The 18,546-nt window shown below is 49.8% G+C and overlaps 6 protein-coding genes and 1 pseudogene across 7 annotated transcripts; 5 read left to right on the plus strand and 2 right to left on the minus strand.

The window, feature by feature from the left end:
• Positions 1 to 45: 45 nt before the first annotated feature.
• On the plus strand, positions 46 to 984 carry MSY001_2070 (uncharacterized protein; the record flags this gene model as incomplete). The annotated part of the gene is made up of 1 exon (XM_018883905.1): positions 46 to 984. The coding sequence occupies one exon, from the start codon at positions 46 to 48 to the stop codon at positions 982 to 984; it is 939 nt and encodes a 312-aa protein (XP_018740618.1).
• Positions 985 to 3,894: 2,910 nt separating this feature from the next.
• Positions 3,895 to 5,421, plus strand: MSY001_2071 (uncharacterized protein; the record flags this gene model as incomplete). The annotated part of the gene is made up of 2 exons (XM_018883906.1): positions 3,895 to 4,727; positions 4,776 to 5,421. The coding sequence occupies 2 exons, from the start codon at positions 3,895 to 3,897 to the stop codon at positions 5,419 to 5,421; spliced, it is 1,479 nt and encodes a 492-aa protein (XP_018740619.1).
• Positions 5,422 to 7,091: 1,670 nt separating this feature from the next.
• Positions 7,092 to 7,789, minus strand: MSY001_2072 (uncharacterized protein; the record flags this gene model as incomplete). Its single annotated transcript, XM_018883907.1, is given in 2 exon segments — positions 7,092 to 7,148; positions 7,163 to 7,789. The coding sequence occupies 2 exon segments, from the start codon at positions 7,787 to 7,789 to the stop codon at positions 7,092 to 7,094; spliced, it is 684 nt and encodes a 227-aa protein (XP_018740620.1).
• Positions 7,790 to 9,880: 2,091 nt separating this feature from the next.
• Positions 9,881 to 11,564, minus strand: MSY001_2073 (uncharacterized protein; the record flags this gene model as incomplete). The annotated part of the gene is made up of 3 exons (XM_018883908.1): positions 9,881 to 9,937; positions 10,006 to 10,080; positions 11,160 to 11,564. 3 exons carry the CDS (start codon positions 11,562 to 11,564, stop codon positions 9,881 to 9,883), a joined length of 537 nt encoding a protein of 178 aa, XP_018740621.1.
• A 543-nt stretch (positions 11,565 to 12,107) lies between these two features.
• MSY001_2074 (uncharacterized protein) lies at positions 12,108 to 14,151 on the plus strand (the record flags this gene model as incomplete). Its single annotated transcript, XM_018883910.1, has 2 exons — positions 12,108 to 13,179; positions 13,205 to 14,151. The coding sequence occupies 2 exons, from the start codon at positions 12,108 to 12,110 to the stop codon at positions 14,149 to 14,151; spliced, it is 2,019 nt and encodes a 672-aa protein (XP_018740622.1).
• A 321-nt stretch (positions 14,152 to 14,472) lies between these two features.
• On the plus strand, positions 14,473 to 15,137 carry MSY001_2075 (annotated as a pseudogene). Its single transcript has 2 exons — positions 14,473 to 15,096; positions 15,123 to 15,137. Coding segments are annotated over exons 1-2 (639 nt in total).
• Positions 15,138 to 17,308: 2,171 nt separating this feature from the next.
• On the plus strand, positions 17,309 to 18,448 carry MSY001_2076 (uncharacterized protein; the record flags this gene model as incomplete). Its single annotated transcript, XM_018883911.1, has 1 exon — positions 17,309 to 18,448. The coding sequence occupies one exon, from the start codon at positions 17,309 to 17,311 to the stop codon at positions 18,446 to 18,448; it is 1,140 nt and encodes a 379-aa protein (XP_018740623.1).
• Between the last annotated feature and the right edge of the window lie 98 nt (positions 18,449 to 18,546).

Consider the following 18,546-nt stretch of genomic DNA (forward strand, 5'->3'; position numbering starts at 1 on the left):
GTCCCTAGCCGCTTCTTTGGTCTCCATTTTTTTTCGTAAGCCGACATGATTCGGCAAGTGCATCCTACGCCCGATGTGGCTAAGGGCGTTAAGTACTGGGAGGGTGTTCCTGCAACTGTCGATGGAGTATTGGGCGGCTATGGTAATGGTACATTGCCTCGCGTTGACGCTCTAGGTTCGCGAATGTTCCTTATGCGAACGTTGCCCTACCTGAGCGCAACGCCCTCACCAGCCTACAATGGGTCGCCTCAGTCCTGGCTGGAGATTCGACTTCAACAACGCGGTGGAAAAGGGAAGACAGTGACACGTGCACTTGATTGTGGTGCGGGGGTAGGTCGTGTGACAGCGGATGTCCTATTACCGCTGGTCGATGAGGTGCATCTGGTGGAACCTGTCGCCAAATTTCTGCACGAGGCGAAACGACGCTCAACGAGTTGGTTGCCCATGCGAAACACGGAAGCAAACTCTCCTTTCCACGCACAAAAAGCCGTCCATTTCCATATCTCTACTCTACAGGACTTTAATGTCGCTGATCCAACCTCAAATCCGGCTTATTCGGATTCGATTCCCCCTACATACATGGAAAAACCGACTCCTCTTCCTCTTGCGCCACTATTGTATGATATTATACTGTGCCAGTGGTGCTTGCAACATCTGTCTGAAAAAGACCTCGTGTCCTTCTTACGAGCCTCTCAAAAAGTGCTTCGTCCACCTCTTCCTGCCGAAGATGAGTCCATGGCATGGAATGGCGGTATTATTTTTGTAAAGGAGAATGTATGCCGTGATCCAGAGGACGGCACTGAAGCTAGTTGGTATGACGACGAGGACTACTCGGTGACCCGATCGAGGCGTATATATGAGCGTCTATTTCATGAAGCAGGTCTTACGGTCGTACGGTCCGAGGTGCAACTAGGGTTTCCGCCCGAGCTGTTTGAAGTGCACATGTGCGTACAATCCATTGACACCAGGTGGGCATTGCGCTAGACAAAAAAAGAAATTATGGCACCTTTCCTTTTGCCCTTGTGTAAGTCAGCGTCAGTTTTAAACTCATCTATTTGGGCTCCAGAGCGACAATCCTACGACTGTGGGTCTTCATTCGGTGAGAAGATCGATGCGTCCATCGTGCTCATCTGGCACAGTCTACCATGACCGTGACAGGCACTTCTTGGCGATACATTTTTAGTCAGATATCGTATGCATCGTCAGTCAGTCTGGGATAATAAATTTTGTGGGTAGGCAAGGCGTGAGCTGTCTTAGTGCACTACCTTATCCGTTTATCCAATCTGTTTCTTTTGTGCCGCTAGCGGCGCATTTACAATGATTGATGTTGTAGAGACGGATCTCTCGCAAGTCTCAAAGGCGTTTGCTATTATGGGTGGATTTGTGGTAATTTATGGTCTCTTCAGCTATGTCGTGCGTGAACGGTTGTACATTTCAGAGCCTCTCTTAGCTGTGACTATTGGGATCATTGTGGGACCACATGTACTGAACTGGGTTGACCCTTTTTCATGGAGTGATCGTGATACTGTGAACGAAGTCACTTATCAAGTTTCTCGTCTGGTCATTGCTGTACAAGTGCTGTTCACTGGTATCACACTCCCAGAAAAATATCTTTGGAAGGAGTGGAAAAGTCTCTCCGTTCTTCTCATTCTTATCATGACGACGGCCTGGTTTATTACGGCACTTTTGGTGTGGGGCTTGGTCAAGGACCTGACGTTCTTGGAGTCACTCTGTATCTCGTCCTGCGTCACACCTACGGATCCAGTGCTGGCTAATTCCATCACATCGGGTCGCTTTGCTGAAGAGCATGTGGAAGAGCATGTTCGCCATATCATTTTGGCCGAGAGCGGCGCCAACGATGGCCTTGGCTTTCCTTTCCTTTTTATGGCCGTGTTGCTCATTGCTCGCCGCTCTGCTGATCTGGGCGAATCCATTGGCCAAGAAATATGGCGCTGGTTTTATGGTATCATTATCTATGACATTCTCCTTTCATGCGTCTACGGTGCACTGCTCGGGTACATTGCCCGCAAGGTCCTTCGATGGGCGGCCACACACAATCTCATTGATATGTCCAACTTTTTCAGCTATGGCTTTGGATTAGCATTATTTACGTTGGGAACTGCAGGGTTATTTGGTACCGATGATATCCTTGCCTGCTTTGTGGCCGGTAACTCCTTTACGTGGGACGACTGGTTCCGGCTGCGCCAGGAAGAGAACGACTTTCAAGAAATCATCGACATGCTACTGAATGCAGCTATTTTCATGTATATTGGTATGATAATTCCTTGGAATGAGTACAGCAATGAGGCGCTGGGGCTCAATGGATGGCGTGTCGTCGTACTAGGAATTATGGTGATTCTTCTTCGCCGCATCCCATGGGTCATGAGCGCATACAAGATCATTCCCGTGCTTCAAACTTGGCAGGAAAGTGCCTTTGTGGGATGGTTCGGGCCTATTGGGGTCGGTGCAGTATATTATATTGAAGTTGCATTGCAAGCCGTGCCAGACGACGATACCCGCGAGCATCTGCGTCGCACCATTTCGCCTGTCGTCTTGTTCTGTGTCTTTTCTTCTGTCGTTACACATGGTGTCACAATTCCGCTTATATACTTTGGACCCCATGTGGTTCGACACACTCGAACACTTACCGTTACTCGCACGAGCCATAGCGCGGAGCAGCGCTCGAAGAACAAATCCTTCCTCCAAATGCTCGGCGACTATTTTACCCAGAATAACAAAATGCCATCAAATACTGACATTGTCAGTGGACCATTAGAATCAGGTGAGCTGAACCACTATATCCCCGCACACAAGCCCTTTTCTCGTGAGAGGAATGGCGAACAGCCTCCCGATCTTATTTTACATCCACATGGACGCATGCTAGCTGAAGCGAACAATATTGGGGCGAATGACCCCGTTGAGCCCCAAAAATATGGTGCTAAAGCCCCTGATAATGGAATACCTTCTGAGACGGTCGTTGACACCTCTTTGCCTAAACCTGCCCCTCCAGTGTTGCTGTCCGACTAAGCAGTCTGGCACCGTCGCATACTCCACATACAATAGTGTTGCCTAATTTCCCGATCGATTGCAGTCTCCGCCTGTCCCGAACTGTCTAGCGCCATGATCGCAGATGGAGAGGTCTCTGTTGTAAACACACGAGATCCTGAGGTGGACTTTGTAATCAAATTTGAAGGGGTACCTGCCAAGTTCCTCTCCTCTAAAACACGCGCCCCTGCCGCACTGCTGCAGGGTCGTGCGGCGGAGCTGGAGCGTTTACTGGCACGGCTGCGAAGTGTACATCTGCAGTGCACTACACGAGCTGGTCCTAGTGGAAGCGGCGACGTATTGATTTTTCTGCGTGTAAGCAACGAAATTCTCCGTCAGGCACGCTGGAATGAGCGGTGCGTACTGTTCTTCTAATTCAGGTTGCACGACTTTGTCAACGGCGTGGGTATTTCCAAGAGCCTTACCACTACCGAGTCACTAACCCCTGCGGAACGCCTTCGCTATACATATCGACTTGTTACAGGCCCTAATACGGAATCGGTGGCCATCAGTGGCATGTCTGGAGCAGGCGTTCGCGTTCGCTGCTCCGAGTTTCCTCATGTCATTGACATGATGCCGCTACACAATGTCCACTTTGACCGAGCATGGATTCAAGCTTGGTCAAATGTATCGGTCAGCTCTTTTCTGTCAGGTATCAGCGACGAAGATATCGCCCAATTGCGCGACAACATTGGTGAACATATTGCGTTATACTTCGCCTTTTTGAACTACTACTTCAAGGCCCTGGCGCCTGCTGGAACCCTGGGTCTGATTTTCTGGGCTTGTGGCCAGTCATTCAATGCCGTTTATTCTATTTTGCTGGTGATCTGGGCCACCATTTTTCTAGAAATGTGGAAGGTTCGCGAGCGAGCTCTCGCTGTGCGCTGGGGCATGACGGGTGTGTCGCGCCACGCCGCTCGGAACTACTCTTTCCAGCCATCTGCAATTGTGAACGATAAGATTACGGGCGAGCGGACCGAGGTGTTTGAAGAATGGCGCCGAGAATTACGCATTATTGCTTCGCTTCCTGTCATCCTTATCTTTATTCTGCTTCTACTAACTATTTTGACCCTAAATTTCCTAGCCGAGGTCATCACCGCCGAGGTTTACGATGGTCCTGGCAAGGCATTCGTACCTTTTGTACCCACGGTTCTCTATTCCACATGTATTCCGCTGATCATGATGACCTGGAATGTTACTGCCCGGCTATTGACCAAGTGGGAGAACCATGCTACAATTCGTGCTTACAACGGCAGCTTGACGCTCAAACTATTTGGAATGCAAAGCCTAGTGACCTATGCAGGTCTTGTACTCACAGCCTATGTATATATTCCTTATGGCGAGCGAATCATCCTTGAGCTCTTTCGTCGTGGATTCCTGACGGAGATTTTCCGCGTCGTGTCTGGCGAAGAGCAATTCTTGATGCCTAAAAAGCTCAACTTCAAAATTAGCCCACAACGCCTTCATTCTCAGCTGTTTGCTCTATGTGTGTCAGGCCAAATCATGAACACCGTTTCGGAAGTCATCCTTCCTGTTGGCCTGCGCCTCCTAACCCAGGTGCACCGGCGATGGGCCCAGCGGCGACAAACCGACATCCAGCAGCCATCAAGTCAGGACAGCGTGTCCCAGGGCAGCGAAAATGAATTTCTTACTCGTGTCCAGGCCGAGTTTCAGCTCCCAGTGTACGATACTTTTGTGGACTACGCCGAAATGGCAACACAACTGGGCAGCATTGTGATGTGGTCTGTCATTTGGCCTCTTGCGCCTACTATTGGCCTGATCAATAACTTCTTTGAGCTCCGCTCCGACACCGTGAAACTGATCATCAATATGCGGCGACCCATTCCGTTTCGGGCCGAGTCGATCGGCAGCTGGCTCAATGTCATGACTCTCATTCTGCGTCTTGCCGTCTTTACAAATGCATCGCTCGTGTACTTGTTTGAGACACGACCTGACAGCAAATCGGGATCATTGGAGACAGTGATGCGTGCCTATGTTCGTGAAAGCACGAGCACTGCTGGATCGATCTTAGCCCGGGTATCTTCTCACTTTATATCCTCGGACAACGCTGGAAGCATTCTTGCTGCCGCCTTCCTCTGTGCCGTTCTGTGCGACCAGATCTTTGGTATCGTTCAGTTGATCATTCGCTATATCGTCAAGAAATACATGTGGGACAACAGCGAGGAAGACTTTGCGATCCGCAAAGTAGAACATCTAAATCGCGTGGCGTTCGTGGAGCGGCTTCAGTCATCGGACGTCTCTGCCTCAAAGTCATTGGATCCATATGAGAGTGGTTCTGATGTCGCGTATGGATTTTGGGATCCTTCATATGATGATGGCCTCCAGGCCATTTTCGGTGCCGGAAAACGGGACTGATATATAGCAGAAATAGTGCTAGCAGGGTCTACTTTTGGTGGAGGTCGTGGAGTCGAACCTTCCCACAGTTCTCATGCAAGCCGATCCGATACTCGTGCTTCGTGGTGAGTTGTCCCAACAGGGTCTCCTCCGCGATCAACAGCCGGCAGATGAGATACTTCAGATGATGATGGAAGTCGAGGGGGGCAATCCCTCGGCAGCAGCACGCGCTATTATGGATGCGTATTCCGCGGAGCGTCGAGCCACTGCAGAGTCTGAGCGTCCTTTCGAACCCCTTGCTACTAGTGCGCCTGCAGCCATTGCCCCTGACATTCCTCGTGATGCACCAGAGCATGGTCCTATCCAGCACCTTTTCATGATACTATGGGATCAACCGTGGTTCACCGCGCTCTGGCGCCTGGGGTCGTGGCCCTTTTCCGTGGTCGGTTCCGTGCTTCTATGGGTTTTACGCATGACCCACCTAGTACAGTCCCATGGCTCTGGTAATTCAAGTCGTTTCTCTGAGGACTCTGTCGCATCAGCTCAAAGATGGATCGATATCTTGGAGCGTGACACAGCAGGTTCTGTGAGTTTGGATGCCTTGGCATTGAATCGAACTCCGCTTCCACCCTTTGTTGCATGCAGCTACTCTGATGCATTGCGAATGGCTAAACAAAATACAAAAATCCTCGTGGTAGTTCTCACGAGCCAGGTCCATGGTGACAATCATTTGTTTCGCCAACAAGTACTTACCAATACTGCCTTAGTCCGCATGCTGCAGTCTACTGACTTCCTTGTATGGGGTGGTGACGTCCAATCACGCGAGGGATTCCAGGTTGCTACATTGCTGGAGGCTAGCACTTTTCCCTTCATGGCCTTCATTGCACTCCAGCCACGTCGCTCTCGCTCCCGTGGCACCACTGTGCTTCATCCGGCCGTGTTGTCACGGATTGAGGGCTCGCCCCAATCAGTATTATCGGCCTCAGCGATTTGCTCGCATATCCAGGATGTGCTTCTCCCGCGCACACAATCGTACCTAAGTCAACTCCGACGCGAGCAGCGCCAGCGCGCGATGGAGCGGGAGCTTCGTGCCGAACAGGATCGTGCATATGCTGAGTCAAGTCGACGCGATCAAGAGCGCATTCTACAACGACGCACCGAGGAAAAGCAGCGCGTCTATGAAGCCCATTCGGCCGCAGCTCTTGAGGCCCATCGCGCAGAGCAGCGACAGCGAGTAGCCGAATGGCGTATGTGGGCTCAAGCACATCTCGTCCCCAGGGAGCCTGTGTCTAACCGCAGCACCGAAATTCGTGTTTCCATCAAGCTACCTGATGGCCGAAACTTGCAGCGTCATTTTCGCCCAACAGATACTCTGGAGCAGCTGTACGCTTATGTGGATACCATTGATTCACAGGTGGACGAGCCACCTGTGTGTGCGCCGCCAGGCTATGAACATTCGTTCCCTTTCACTCTGGTCCAGACGTACCCCCGTCGCGTATTGCCCAATAAAGATTCACTCGCCAGGCCTTTAGAGGATCTGGAAGGCTTTGGTCCCAGTGCCAATCTTATTGTGGAGCCATCACATCCTCCTGACCTCTTGGACGAAGAGAGCGAGGACGAAGACGATGATGATTGATTATGAAGGTCTACTTAACCCAACCACTGTACAAACAAATCCTTTACATCACTGTTCAATTTTCCGCGAAGATGTGCTTAAGGCTGTAGTAGTAGGCCATAGCGGGGTAATCCTGGTGGGAAATACCAGGCATATAGTCTNAAAAGAGCTAATATGTTTAAATTCACGCGGCTCACGCACTGACCCGCCAGCAGACCAACCGGCGTCGTGGAAACTAATTTCGTTGTTTTTGACAGAGCCACGATTCCGATCCATCTGGTTAAAGAACACAGGCGCCATAAGTAAAACAGTATCGTCTTTCACATTCAGCTCATCGTAATTTTGCGCGACTCTATACGCATTTCCCATGAGATTGATGTAAACCCAGGCGTCGCGCCACATGCCTGCAAGTGCAATTACTACACGTTCAATTTTATTCGGATCAAAATTTTTCATTATATAGTAGGGCAAAATCGCTTCGAACCCATTTTGCTTGGCAATCACGGTAGTTCGGTTCAAAACAAAGTTGTGAAACACCGGCGGGATCCAGGCATAGCCTGAAGCATACGTGCCAACAGCGATCGGATTCAAGTGAAACCAGGCACCACGCGCCCATGGAACCTGGACGCCATTCCCTGTGCCATCCACAATGTCGTTCTTGTACCAAAGACCTTCGTTCGGGTCTAAAATGCCATCAAAATTATTGAGCACCTCCTTGGCGGCTCTCACCGGGTCTTGACGGCCAAGCTCTGCAATGTGCTGCTGCTCGTCCATAGAGGCCTGTGCCAAGACTCCGTGAAGATAAATGGAAACATAGACGACACCAACACCCAGGAGTTGGAACCATCTCATAATGAACCTGGGTCCTGATTATAGAAAAACCTTAAATAATGTCCTCCTTTTCAACTCCGGTTAAAAAAAACTAAAAGTTTGGAAAGATTCCTTTATACCGGAAGTCAAATGCACCCCGGATTTCAGACACTAGGATGTTAATCTTGGCGTACTCTTTTTGGAAGGTCTTCTTACCGCTTGAGCATAATACACGCCGCCGCAAATAATTTCGGCAAATTCTGAACACGTGACGTGCTACTCAGCGTCTGGTCCGTGCCGTACACGTGACCACAGGGAATCACCTTCGTGCATAGTTCTCGCATTGGACTACGATTGGAATATGCGTGTCCATCTGCGAGCGCGTTGGCCGTGGTTGGGGCGTAATTTTAGCTCCTCATGCTTGCGACTGTCTCAACCAGCTAAAGTGGCTGCTCTTGATTTTAAAATTAGCTCTGATGATGCTGTTTATCGCGCTCGACTTGCTGCCCTGGAGCAGCTCCTCCCCACCATCAAAGGGCGTTGGGGCGGTGTGGGTTTTGCCGTTTCACAAGCATTTGGGCTCGGGTGGATGACAGAGCCTGAAGATTCTGTCATGCGCCATGTATCAACGCGTGCTATGTATTATCCCATATGGGTTGTGGATGCCATCTGTCGTGTTTCTTGCCGGGGCGACAATGGCGAAGCAGAGGCACAATTCATTTCCACCAACTCCGCTTTTCCGGGCAATTCATGGAAGCCGATGGATACCCTTCCGATCCGTGCGCCTCCTCCCCGCATGACTGATACGCCATCATCACAGGAGTCTGTTATCACGCCGGGCGATGCACCTATGGTTTATCAATCGTTTTCCCGGGCCCGACACTTGAAGCCTGATGTAAAAATCACGGGGGATATTAATATTCTTCCTTTCAATATATCACCTCTGTCCTTGCCGCATATATTCAAATCTGCAGACCTACGAAGCTCCATTGTGGATATGCTCTCGGAGGGGCCTGTTTTGCATATTAACCACCGCTTTACCATTCTTCCTGGCGTTGAGATTCAGGTAGCTAACCTGAATGAAACAAAGAATGATGGATCTCAAGCTAATCTTCGTTTTGACTGGGATTCTCTCAAGTTTGATATGCTTGCCTGTTATCCTGTCATGTTACCTATCCATTTGGTACGGTTTCACTATGATGCACACGGCGAGAAGAATCGTGAAGCTACCGTAGCTTTGGGTGCATGGGATGAAGGTAAGTGCTATTCCTAACACTCAGGCTTGCTGTCCTATGCTCTCTCCTGTGATGAAAAAGATGGCTGGATGTACAAAGGCGAGTCCTCTTGGCTTGATATTGATATGGTGGACTTTCATCCACAGATCCCCATCGCACCATCAACACTGGACCCTCAGACGAAAGCATCGACGGAAGCATCAGATGCCCGAATTGTCGACTTGATGGCTCAACAGTCGCAGATGCAGGCCGTGTTCGAACATCGTGCAGAGCAGCTGATTGAACATGCTGACTGGAGCTCGTGCGAGCAATGGGAGCGTGCCCAATCTCCTTCAGAGACGTCTGAAGAATCCACTGCTGGGCTAGGCTCTTGCATTGATTGGCACAATATGCACATTCGCCCATATTTCGAGGGCGTGGAAGAAAATCGGCGTTATATTGCCCTTTTTACCGAGGCCTTGTTCTCCAGCCGACTGATTGAAGGGATTGACAAAGATTTAGCCAAAGGACGGGATATTACCCATGTGCAGGCTGTCTATAAAAATGAGCTTTTGAGTGGTATGTGGATATGCGCTAATGCGATAGGCGATAAGGCGATCAGTGCACTACGCGCGAGCTTATCAGAAATCAAACGTCGTCGCGATGAGACGCGTCCTACATGGATGCAGTAGATGATATGCTAGCATTAACATAGTTCGGTGTAGTTCCAACGGCCAAGGGTTCTAAGCGGAGCTGCTACGGACCACAACATTTTGACCATCGATATACCCTTAACTTCTCGAAGACGTATTACCTTAACATTTGCTGGGTTATATCTACACTAATTGTCACTGAAGATGTGCTTAAGGCTGTAGTAGTAGGCAATAGCGGGGTAATCCTGGTGGGAAATACCAGGCATATAATCCNAAAGGAGCTAATATGTTTAAATTCACGCGGTTCACGCACTGACCCGCCAGCAGACCAACCGGCGTCGTGGAAACTAATTTCGTTGTTTTTGACAGAGCCACTGTCGCGGTCCTTCTGGTTGAAGAACATCGGAGATAAGATCAAAACGGAGTCTTCCTTAACTTTTAATTCCGGGTACTTGTATGCGACATTTAATGCATTACCCATCATGTTAATATAGGTCCACGAATTGCGCCATTGCCCAGGAAGCACGATAATCACGCGTTCAATTTTTTTGGGATTATACGACTTCGTAGAATAAAAGGGGGCAGTCGCATTTTTTCTATCCTTTTCGGAAAATAGAGAGGTTCGTTTTAGCACAAAGTTTCCAAACTCCTGTGGAATATAGAGATAGCCAGTTTGGTATAAGCCGAGTGCCCATGGGTCCGAGTTGTACTGAGCACCACGAGCCCAGGGTACTTGAGCTTCATCACCTGTACCAGAAATAATATTGGTAAAATGCCATGGAAGCTGAAATGGATTGAGAATACCATCAAATTTCAGAACATGCTTCGCTGCAGCAACGGGGTCTTGTCGGCCAAGCTCAGAAACAAGTTGCTGTTCCTCCATGGAGACATCTGCTGCTACACCATATAGCCGAGTCAACACGTAGAAAAAAATAGTACCTAAATATAAGTACCAAGACATTATTGCAGTGTAGAGGTGTTGTGAAGAAAGACGTAGTCTCCTGATTTTAGGAACGTCGTACCCCGTAATTAAATCCAAACGAGTTTACCATTCAAGGTTTTAACAAGTGCATGTTGCCTCTTCGACCAATCATTTATTGTTGACTCAATTTCGGGGAATTTTCATTTGTAATTTATAATCGGTCAAGCGCAGTTCAGACACGGACTCCGACGTTCAATGGCGGTGAACGGTCCGTGCGTTGTCATGGTGTCCACTCATCAATCTCTATGTAACTTTGTTTGCAGCTTGCACATAGGCCGCCGCGTATGATACGGAACTGTCTTCTAGAATACGACATTGATTGCTTTGCTGTCATGTCAGCGAAGAATACACACTGTATAGTAAGTGAAGCGGCACTCATGGCTCTGTCCATGAATCTCAAGAGCAGTCATTATACTCAATAGGAGAAAAATTGGATGCCTTCCACAAACAGTGTTGCGTGTATGCTGTATATACTTGTGGAATACCTGACAAGCGATCGAAGCACGTCCGGATGAGAACGAAATAGCCGACATGGCCTCAGTATCCAGGTCCGTGATCGATGCGTGTATAGGGTACTTTGCGTAGACATCGGGTGGTGTTAGTGCGTTCAGAATCACAGGTAATTCACGAGAACCAGCTTGATAACGCGTGTATCGGAAGCGTAAGCCCCAGTGACAAAAGTCGCTGGATACGATAAACATGGTATTAGGATCGGCTGCAAAAGGCTGAAGGATTTTGGCGTACTCTTCTGCCACGCTCGGGCTGAGTGAGCCCACAAGAATAGGAACTACGCGAACATCACGTCTGCTCCATACATGCCGGATGTAAGGGTAGTGCATCTCTAGGCTATGCTCGTCCTCGTCGATCTCGGCTGACATGTTGCGAAACATTTTTGTTTTGGCCAACACACGATTCACTGTGCATCAGTGGCAATGGACTTACCCTCAAGATCAACAGAGAGGGGTCCCAACGGAGTCTCCAGTGTGTCAAACTGTGACAAGGCACAGCCCTCCAAGTAGGCGTGGTGCGAAGGTCCCAGGACAAATACACAATGCCTGCGTTAGCATGTGCCACGTACACATTGTCTGGGTCAATGCATTGGTATGCCCATGCGAAAGTAGGCCCTGCAAATCGATAGCCCGCGTGTCTTCGATCAGCGATATATACGTACGGCGCAATAATAGCCTTGCACCCATGGGGAAGAGGGTGCTGCGCCACGGCCGGAGTGTCGGACGACGGTGCTTCTCGCGCAGACGTCGCCAGCCATTCACTTATCATACGTCCAAGATCATGTGCTATTGTCAGGATATACTACGCACGATCGGCAGAGTACCATGTACCTGCATGCGTTGCGGCTCGGGTAGGCATAGAAATGAGGCAAAGATGCGTTGGCCTATGCGGAGTGGAGGCGACGTTACTTGCTCGTGCATCGCATGTGGTGGCGGCCGGGTGCCGGCGTCGGCGCGTCTGCTGCGATGCGCCGCCGTGCAGCGTGGCTACCTTTGGTCGAGCGCTTGTCTACGCGTAGTCTTTCACAGAATGTGACTCTACGGCCCTATCAGCAGGAGTGTGTTGGTGCGTGTCTACAGGCGTTGGAGCGCGGCTGCAGACGTATGGGCGTATCTTCTCCTACCGGCAGCGGTAAAACGACCATCTTTACTGAGCTGATATCAAGAATCAAGCCAGAAAATGATAGGGCCACACAGGCGCTTATCTTAGTGAATGGAGTGACACTGGCACGGCAGGCTGTAGAACGTGTTCGACATATGTTCCCCGACTGGCGTGTCGAGATGGAGCAGGGTTCGAAACATGTGGCCACAGGACATGCAGATGTGACTGTAGCTATGGTACAGACGATAAGACAACCGGAGCGACTAAGTAAGTTTGACCCACGTCGCCTCAAGTGTGTGATTGTTGACGAAGCACACCATGCTACCTCTGCGTCCTACCTATCTGTCTTATCCCACTTCAATTGTGACATTCAAAGTCTAAATCTAGAGAAAATATCTGAAAAAGAATGCAATGTTCCCATCATTGGTTTCTCTGCGACATTTACTCGACATGATGGAGTATCGCTCGGTCAAGTGTTTGAAGAGATCGTCTTCCATAAAGATTTTCTCGATATGATCGACGAGCAATGGTATGTTTTCTATGCTCATCCGACCAGGCTCTGCCCTATTCGTTTCACGCTCATCCGTGCGGACATGGATCTGACCGAGGTGGCGTCGACGGCGTCTGACTACGTTATTTCCTCCCTTGCCAAGGTGGTGAATCAGCCGGATATAACCTCTTTGGTGGTGCGTAGCTGGATCGACCTTGCATGGAAGGTCCGAAAGGCCACACTTGTCTTTGCAGTGGATATACATCACATCAGAGCAATTGTGGACGAATTCAAGGCTCGAGGGATTGATGCACGGGCTATCCATTCCGGTATGTCACATCGCGAGCGCGAGCAAGTTTTGGTCGCTTTCCACAATGGCGCATTTCCTGTGCTGGTTAATTGCGGTGTGTATCAGTACACTAATTAAAGCGATCTTGACAGAAGGTGCCGACGTGCCTCATATTGACTGCATCTTGCTGCTAAGACCGACGAAGTCTCGCAACTTGTATTCACAAATGATTGGACGCGGCATGCGACTTGCGCAAGGTAAAAATGACTGTTTGATCATGGACGTGGTGGGCAACACACAAAACGAACTCGCTTGTTCACCGAAGCTGTATGGCTTGGAAGAATGCGTGCATGTACAAGCTAGCGTGGAAGGTATGCTCTTGTTTCTCACCTCAGACGCAACCCCTCCATATGCTCGACGCGCGACACCGAATATTCCTTCCCATTCAAATTCTTTTATGGATCCCCCTCAGGACGTGATTTTTGTGAATTTTGACGATCCACGCGAGCTTCAACGCGCGATGAGTGCCCATGCACCATCGTCGTTGGAGAAGTTGTCTTCATTCGCGTGGGTAGACTGTGGTTTGAATCTGTACATACTGGGGTCGTGGGATGGCGCCTACATGAAACTCTTCAAAGAGCGGGACCAATGGTTGGGTTACTTCATCTCCCGCAACCCCGAATTTTGGAAAGATTATGCTGCTGGCTTACCCACCTCGTCACCCTACTACAAGCGCAAAGTGCTGGCGAGCGACGACTTTGCGCACGCCATGCATGCAGCTGAGACTTTCATGATTAAGCTATTCCAAGCCCACCAAAGATCTCCCAAATGGCTGTGGCGTACAGCGCGCTGGCGTTCCATGCCCGCCACAGCCAGGTCTCGCGCCACGCTGCAGCGGTTATTGGATCGTGGGGTGGAATCTAATGCCGTTGTGCCCCCTGATGTCACACAAGGTGCAGTACATCGCGCTCTAATTCGTCTTCGTCACGGAGGTAAGGCGCAGTGGAAATCGGCAATGAAGCGGCGCAACAAAGCACAATTGCGTGCCAAGGGGCAGTCTGTGCAAGTAGGTCCCCTGGGTCGCTGATCCTCCACATAATCCTTCAACATGGATAGTGTGGTGGGCTTTTTCGTTAGCATCTTGAGATCGATACTACGGGTTCGTGTTCATCTACTTATATAGACCTTGCTATTGGGGTTTATCCGGAAAAAGTTCCACAGTTTTGGAAACAATTCGCACTCTGGCGCGAATGCTGGGGCTTCCGCGCCGGCGCAGCCGCAGGGCTATCCTTCACAGGGCTATCAGCCCCAAGCTTACACTCCACAAGGTCATGTACCACAGGCATACCCGCCATATGGGTATACAGGACCAGCTGGCGCCCCTCCTCCCTATCCCCAAGGATTTCAGCCGGGCAATGAAGCACCTGGTGGACCCGCTGCGAACTCTGCGCAAATTCTTGGAACGACAGATATCCATCTATTTGACGACAATAACCAGAATGCACAGAATCCTCATTACAAGGAACTTCGTAACAAAGCGAGGTCTGAGGGTGACAAAATGGCCAATGCATTTAAGGCTTCCAAGGCAGCCTATGCTAAAGGCGATGGCGCACGCGCTAAAGAGCTAAGCAACGAGGGCAACATGCATAAACAAAATATGGAGCAACTTAATAGGGAAGCGCGCTTGTGGATCTTTGCTGCTAACAACGCTGACAGCCCGCCGGATACGGTCGACCTCCATGGCCTGTATGTAAAGGAGGCCCTAGCCAAAGCAGAGGAAGCCGTGCAAAAAGCCCAGGCGCAAAACTTTCCTCAACTGAAGCTCATCGTCGGAAAAGGTATTCACTCACGAGATCATGTGGCTCATGTCAAGCCCGCTGTCGAGGACTTGCTACGCAAGTATCATCTTAATGCCCATGTGGATAAACACAATGCAGGTATTGTTGTTGTCAATTTGCAGGGTCCGGTGGGTGGTGGTCAGGCCAACTTTACGCGTGACATTGCTCAGCAGGCTACTGGAGATGAACAAGAGGTATGTGAACCACTCCTGATTGCCAGTGTATCGTCATGTAAAGGGAAGCCAAGAGGACCAGCGCTCCCAACCTCGTGATATCGATTTCAATCCATCGGGAGCTTTTGCAGTCCCACTTAATCGTAGGCCACGCACACGTGCACTCACCGCCTCTAATAAAAAGGGGTACGCTTGGTCTAATGTTGTTTTTAAAAAGAGATCTTTGGAATAGAGCATTTTTCTGGCTGAATAGGGTGCCAGCTGATTGTACCGCCGGATGACTTGGTTGAGTTGGTGCACAGCTTCTGCATGAAAATTGGCCTCGCGTCGAATCCACTCTGGATCACGAAATCCTTGGACCCAGTTCAAAAGTCGCGCTTGGCCGGCATCCATGCTCTCGTCAACGTAGAATACCGGTAATTCTGTCTTGTTATCGACACGACCCCAGTCCACTCTGACAGGAGTAAACTGGTGCCAGGCCTCAGATTCATCTAGGCACATAAGCGCTCGACAAATCCATGCATGCTGAATTCGTTGTCGCAAAGTCTTTTCTTCCGTCTTCACTTCCACATGCAACTCGACCCAGGGTGGTCGTGCTCCTTGGCGGTGAACCATGCGATTTAGGAAAAATTCTTCGCGCCCTAAATAAGGATTGCCTTCATTATGGTCCACAACAATAGGTTTCCCGCGTAGTGAGTTGCGCTCAAATACTCCACGATGCCTTGCTTCCTCAATCTTTTGTTCAGCTAGTCCCGCGATGCCTTTGACAGCCCCCACCATAGCTATCAATGGACGGTGTTGTTGTGTGCTTTCCACGGAAGCACTTCCCTTTCCATTGTGATTCAATTTAATTTGCACAGCATTTTCAACACGCTCGTTTTCCACTACACGACGAAGCGACTGCCGAACATGGGCCATGGCCTGCCTGTTGGCGAGAGGAAGTTGAGTGGGTGAGAGGCCCATGGTATCGAGTTTCTTGGCCATGGCCGATTTAGGTGCCTCAACGTTCAGATAGCGCCCCCGATACACTTTAGGTGAGTCCGCGCGCGCATGAGTTGGCGTAACAAAGACAGCATTCCAAGGTTGTCCTTCTGGCGTATATGGCTTGGCTCGTGCTACAGGTTTTTCTTCCAGGCTCGATAGTGGTCGCTCTGACGGTTTTTGTGATTTTTGGAGGCGCTCAAGTTCAGAGTCTCTGCCACTAGCACCACTTCTTAGGGGCTTGTACTTGTCCATGAGCATTCGTAATACAGCATCTTCCAGTCGCTCGTCCCCTGTCCATACGGGATCCTCTCCAGGGGATGCCCGTCGCTGTTTCTGCTGCAAGATCTTCTCTTCTTTTACAGCATCTCGGAACAACTGATCCGAAGCACGCTGTGAGTACTGCGCACACCTCGGCAGTTTGATGGTACGTGCACCCCGCATAAATGGACCAATCCCTATTAGCATGATGGGCGTGAAAGAACTCCACCTACGTCTATTTCGCCAAGGTCTCCTCATTGACCAGCTCTCCAACGATAGGATACTTTCCTGCAAAGTGGGTCTCCCAGTCAGCCATATTTTTTCGTTCTGCATCTGTCAAGTCGGATAATGTATCAATGGGCTGGTCAAGAGGAGTGAGCATATCTCGTGTTAGTATGAAGTCCGTACCTAAAGCAAAGGATTGCTTGGCCATTCCACGCGACGCATCGCGGCCAGCAAAGTTACCATATGCGCCATTTGGTCCATAAAAGTTTTTTCCTTTCGTCACATCAAACACGTTTCCGTTGATGGCAAGTAGAATTCGTGACTCTTTCCCATTTTCTCCAGGAGTCGTACCATCGTGAAGTGCGAGCGTACGAGGAGTGTACCTTGTCCACTCTATCGATTCTGGATGCGAATTAGGAAGCGTAGAGTACTGGCTGTTGTAATGAATATTCTTAGCATCCTTTACCGATGGCTGACTGAGCTCTGATGTCGCATCTGGAATCAGGAACAAGTAATAAACAACAGGTGCAACAAGCACCAACAGGAATAGATTCACAGGATTGTCGTAGATTGCATGAAAGTGCTGCGGTTACAAAAATGAACGCACTGGTTGAAGAACTGGGGGAAGCAAGGATGAAATGATTTGTCCCATGTCGAGGTCCGTTCGCAATGGTGTGAGAACAGCACGCCACTAGGCCTTGGCACTGTGCTTCTGCTTAGTCAGACATAAACGGTGGGCGAAGTGACTCGTTACATCTCTACGAGCATGTCGTATCTACCCCCACCCCAGCTCCAAACACTAGCGATCCATGCAGACCAACCGGACCACAATGAAGTTGAATCTTATCCGGCAGCTCCTCCTATATCTATGAGCACCACGTTTCGACATCCCCATCCTGATAGCGAACTGGCCAAGAACGGCATTAGTATGGAGGAGCGGCCTGAGAATCCTGCCATTCACGTATACTCCCGTTACACACAAGAAACGCGCCTTCGTGCAGAATCAGTCATCAACAAGATGGTAGGTGGGCATGCACTTTTGTATTCATCTGGCCTTTCAGCTGCTGCGTCGGCATTAGATTTCTATATGCCGTCGACGATCGCGATTCGCCGCGGGTACTTCGGTGTGCATGCTGTGATTCACAAATATTGTGCAGGAAGAAACGTCAAAGTCATAGATCTGGATGATGATTATCCCGTTTCGGATGGGGCGCCAGCGACTGGTGACTCGGATCGACGCCACGGAGCAACATTGGTTTGGGTAGAAACCCCTCTAAATCCAACGGGTGAGGCCAGAGACATGGAACATTATGCAAGACGTGCTCATGAAGCCAATGGCTACATGGTTGTTGATGCCACTCTCGCACCACCCCCTCTTCAGGATCCCTTTCGGCACGGTGTAGATATGATCATGCATTCTGGCACGAAATACTTTGGCGGCCACTCTGATCTTCTTATGGGTGTTCTAGCAGTGCAAAGCTACAAAAATTTTAAGCATCTCTGGGAAGAACGTTCTGAGAATGGTCGTGTGCCTGGTAATCTCGAGACTTACCTGCTTCTTCGCTCTCTTCGAACGATGCCCCTTCGCGTCCTGCGACAGAGCGAGACTGCCACAAAGCTAGTCAAGTTTTTGTACAGTCTCACAGAAGGCCAAAAGTCGGACGCGAATGTACCAGTTGAGATTGCACACGGGCGCGTTATCAAACAGGTGTGGCACTCATCGCTCCAGCCTCGAGTAACGCTGGATGAGGAACTCGAAGATACGGTGAGGGAAAATCATGACTTTGATCCTTCTTCTCAGCTTCCTCTTGGTGGCTCGCCTACTTTTGGAATACTTGTTTCCAATGAAACGTATGCCAAGTATCTTTCACACTACTTGTCTTACTTTATTGTACGTTTCTATTGATCGACTCACACGCAGCCCGCAACCTCCCTGGGAGGTGTGGAATCTCTTATTGAACAAAGAGTCCTTGCATCACCGGACATCGATCCGCGAATCTTGCG

The sequence above is a fragment of the Malassezia sympodialis genome, genomic scaffold (genome assembly GCF_000349305.1).
Source record: "Malassezia sympodialis ATCC 42132 genomic scaffold, msy_sf_9, whole genome shotgun sequence".
In the NCBI taxonomy this organism is placed as follows: Eukaryota; Fungi; Basidiomycota; class Malasseziomycetes; order Malasseziales; family Malasseziaceae; genus Malassezia; species Malassezia sympodialis.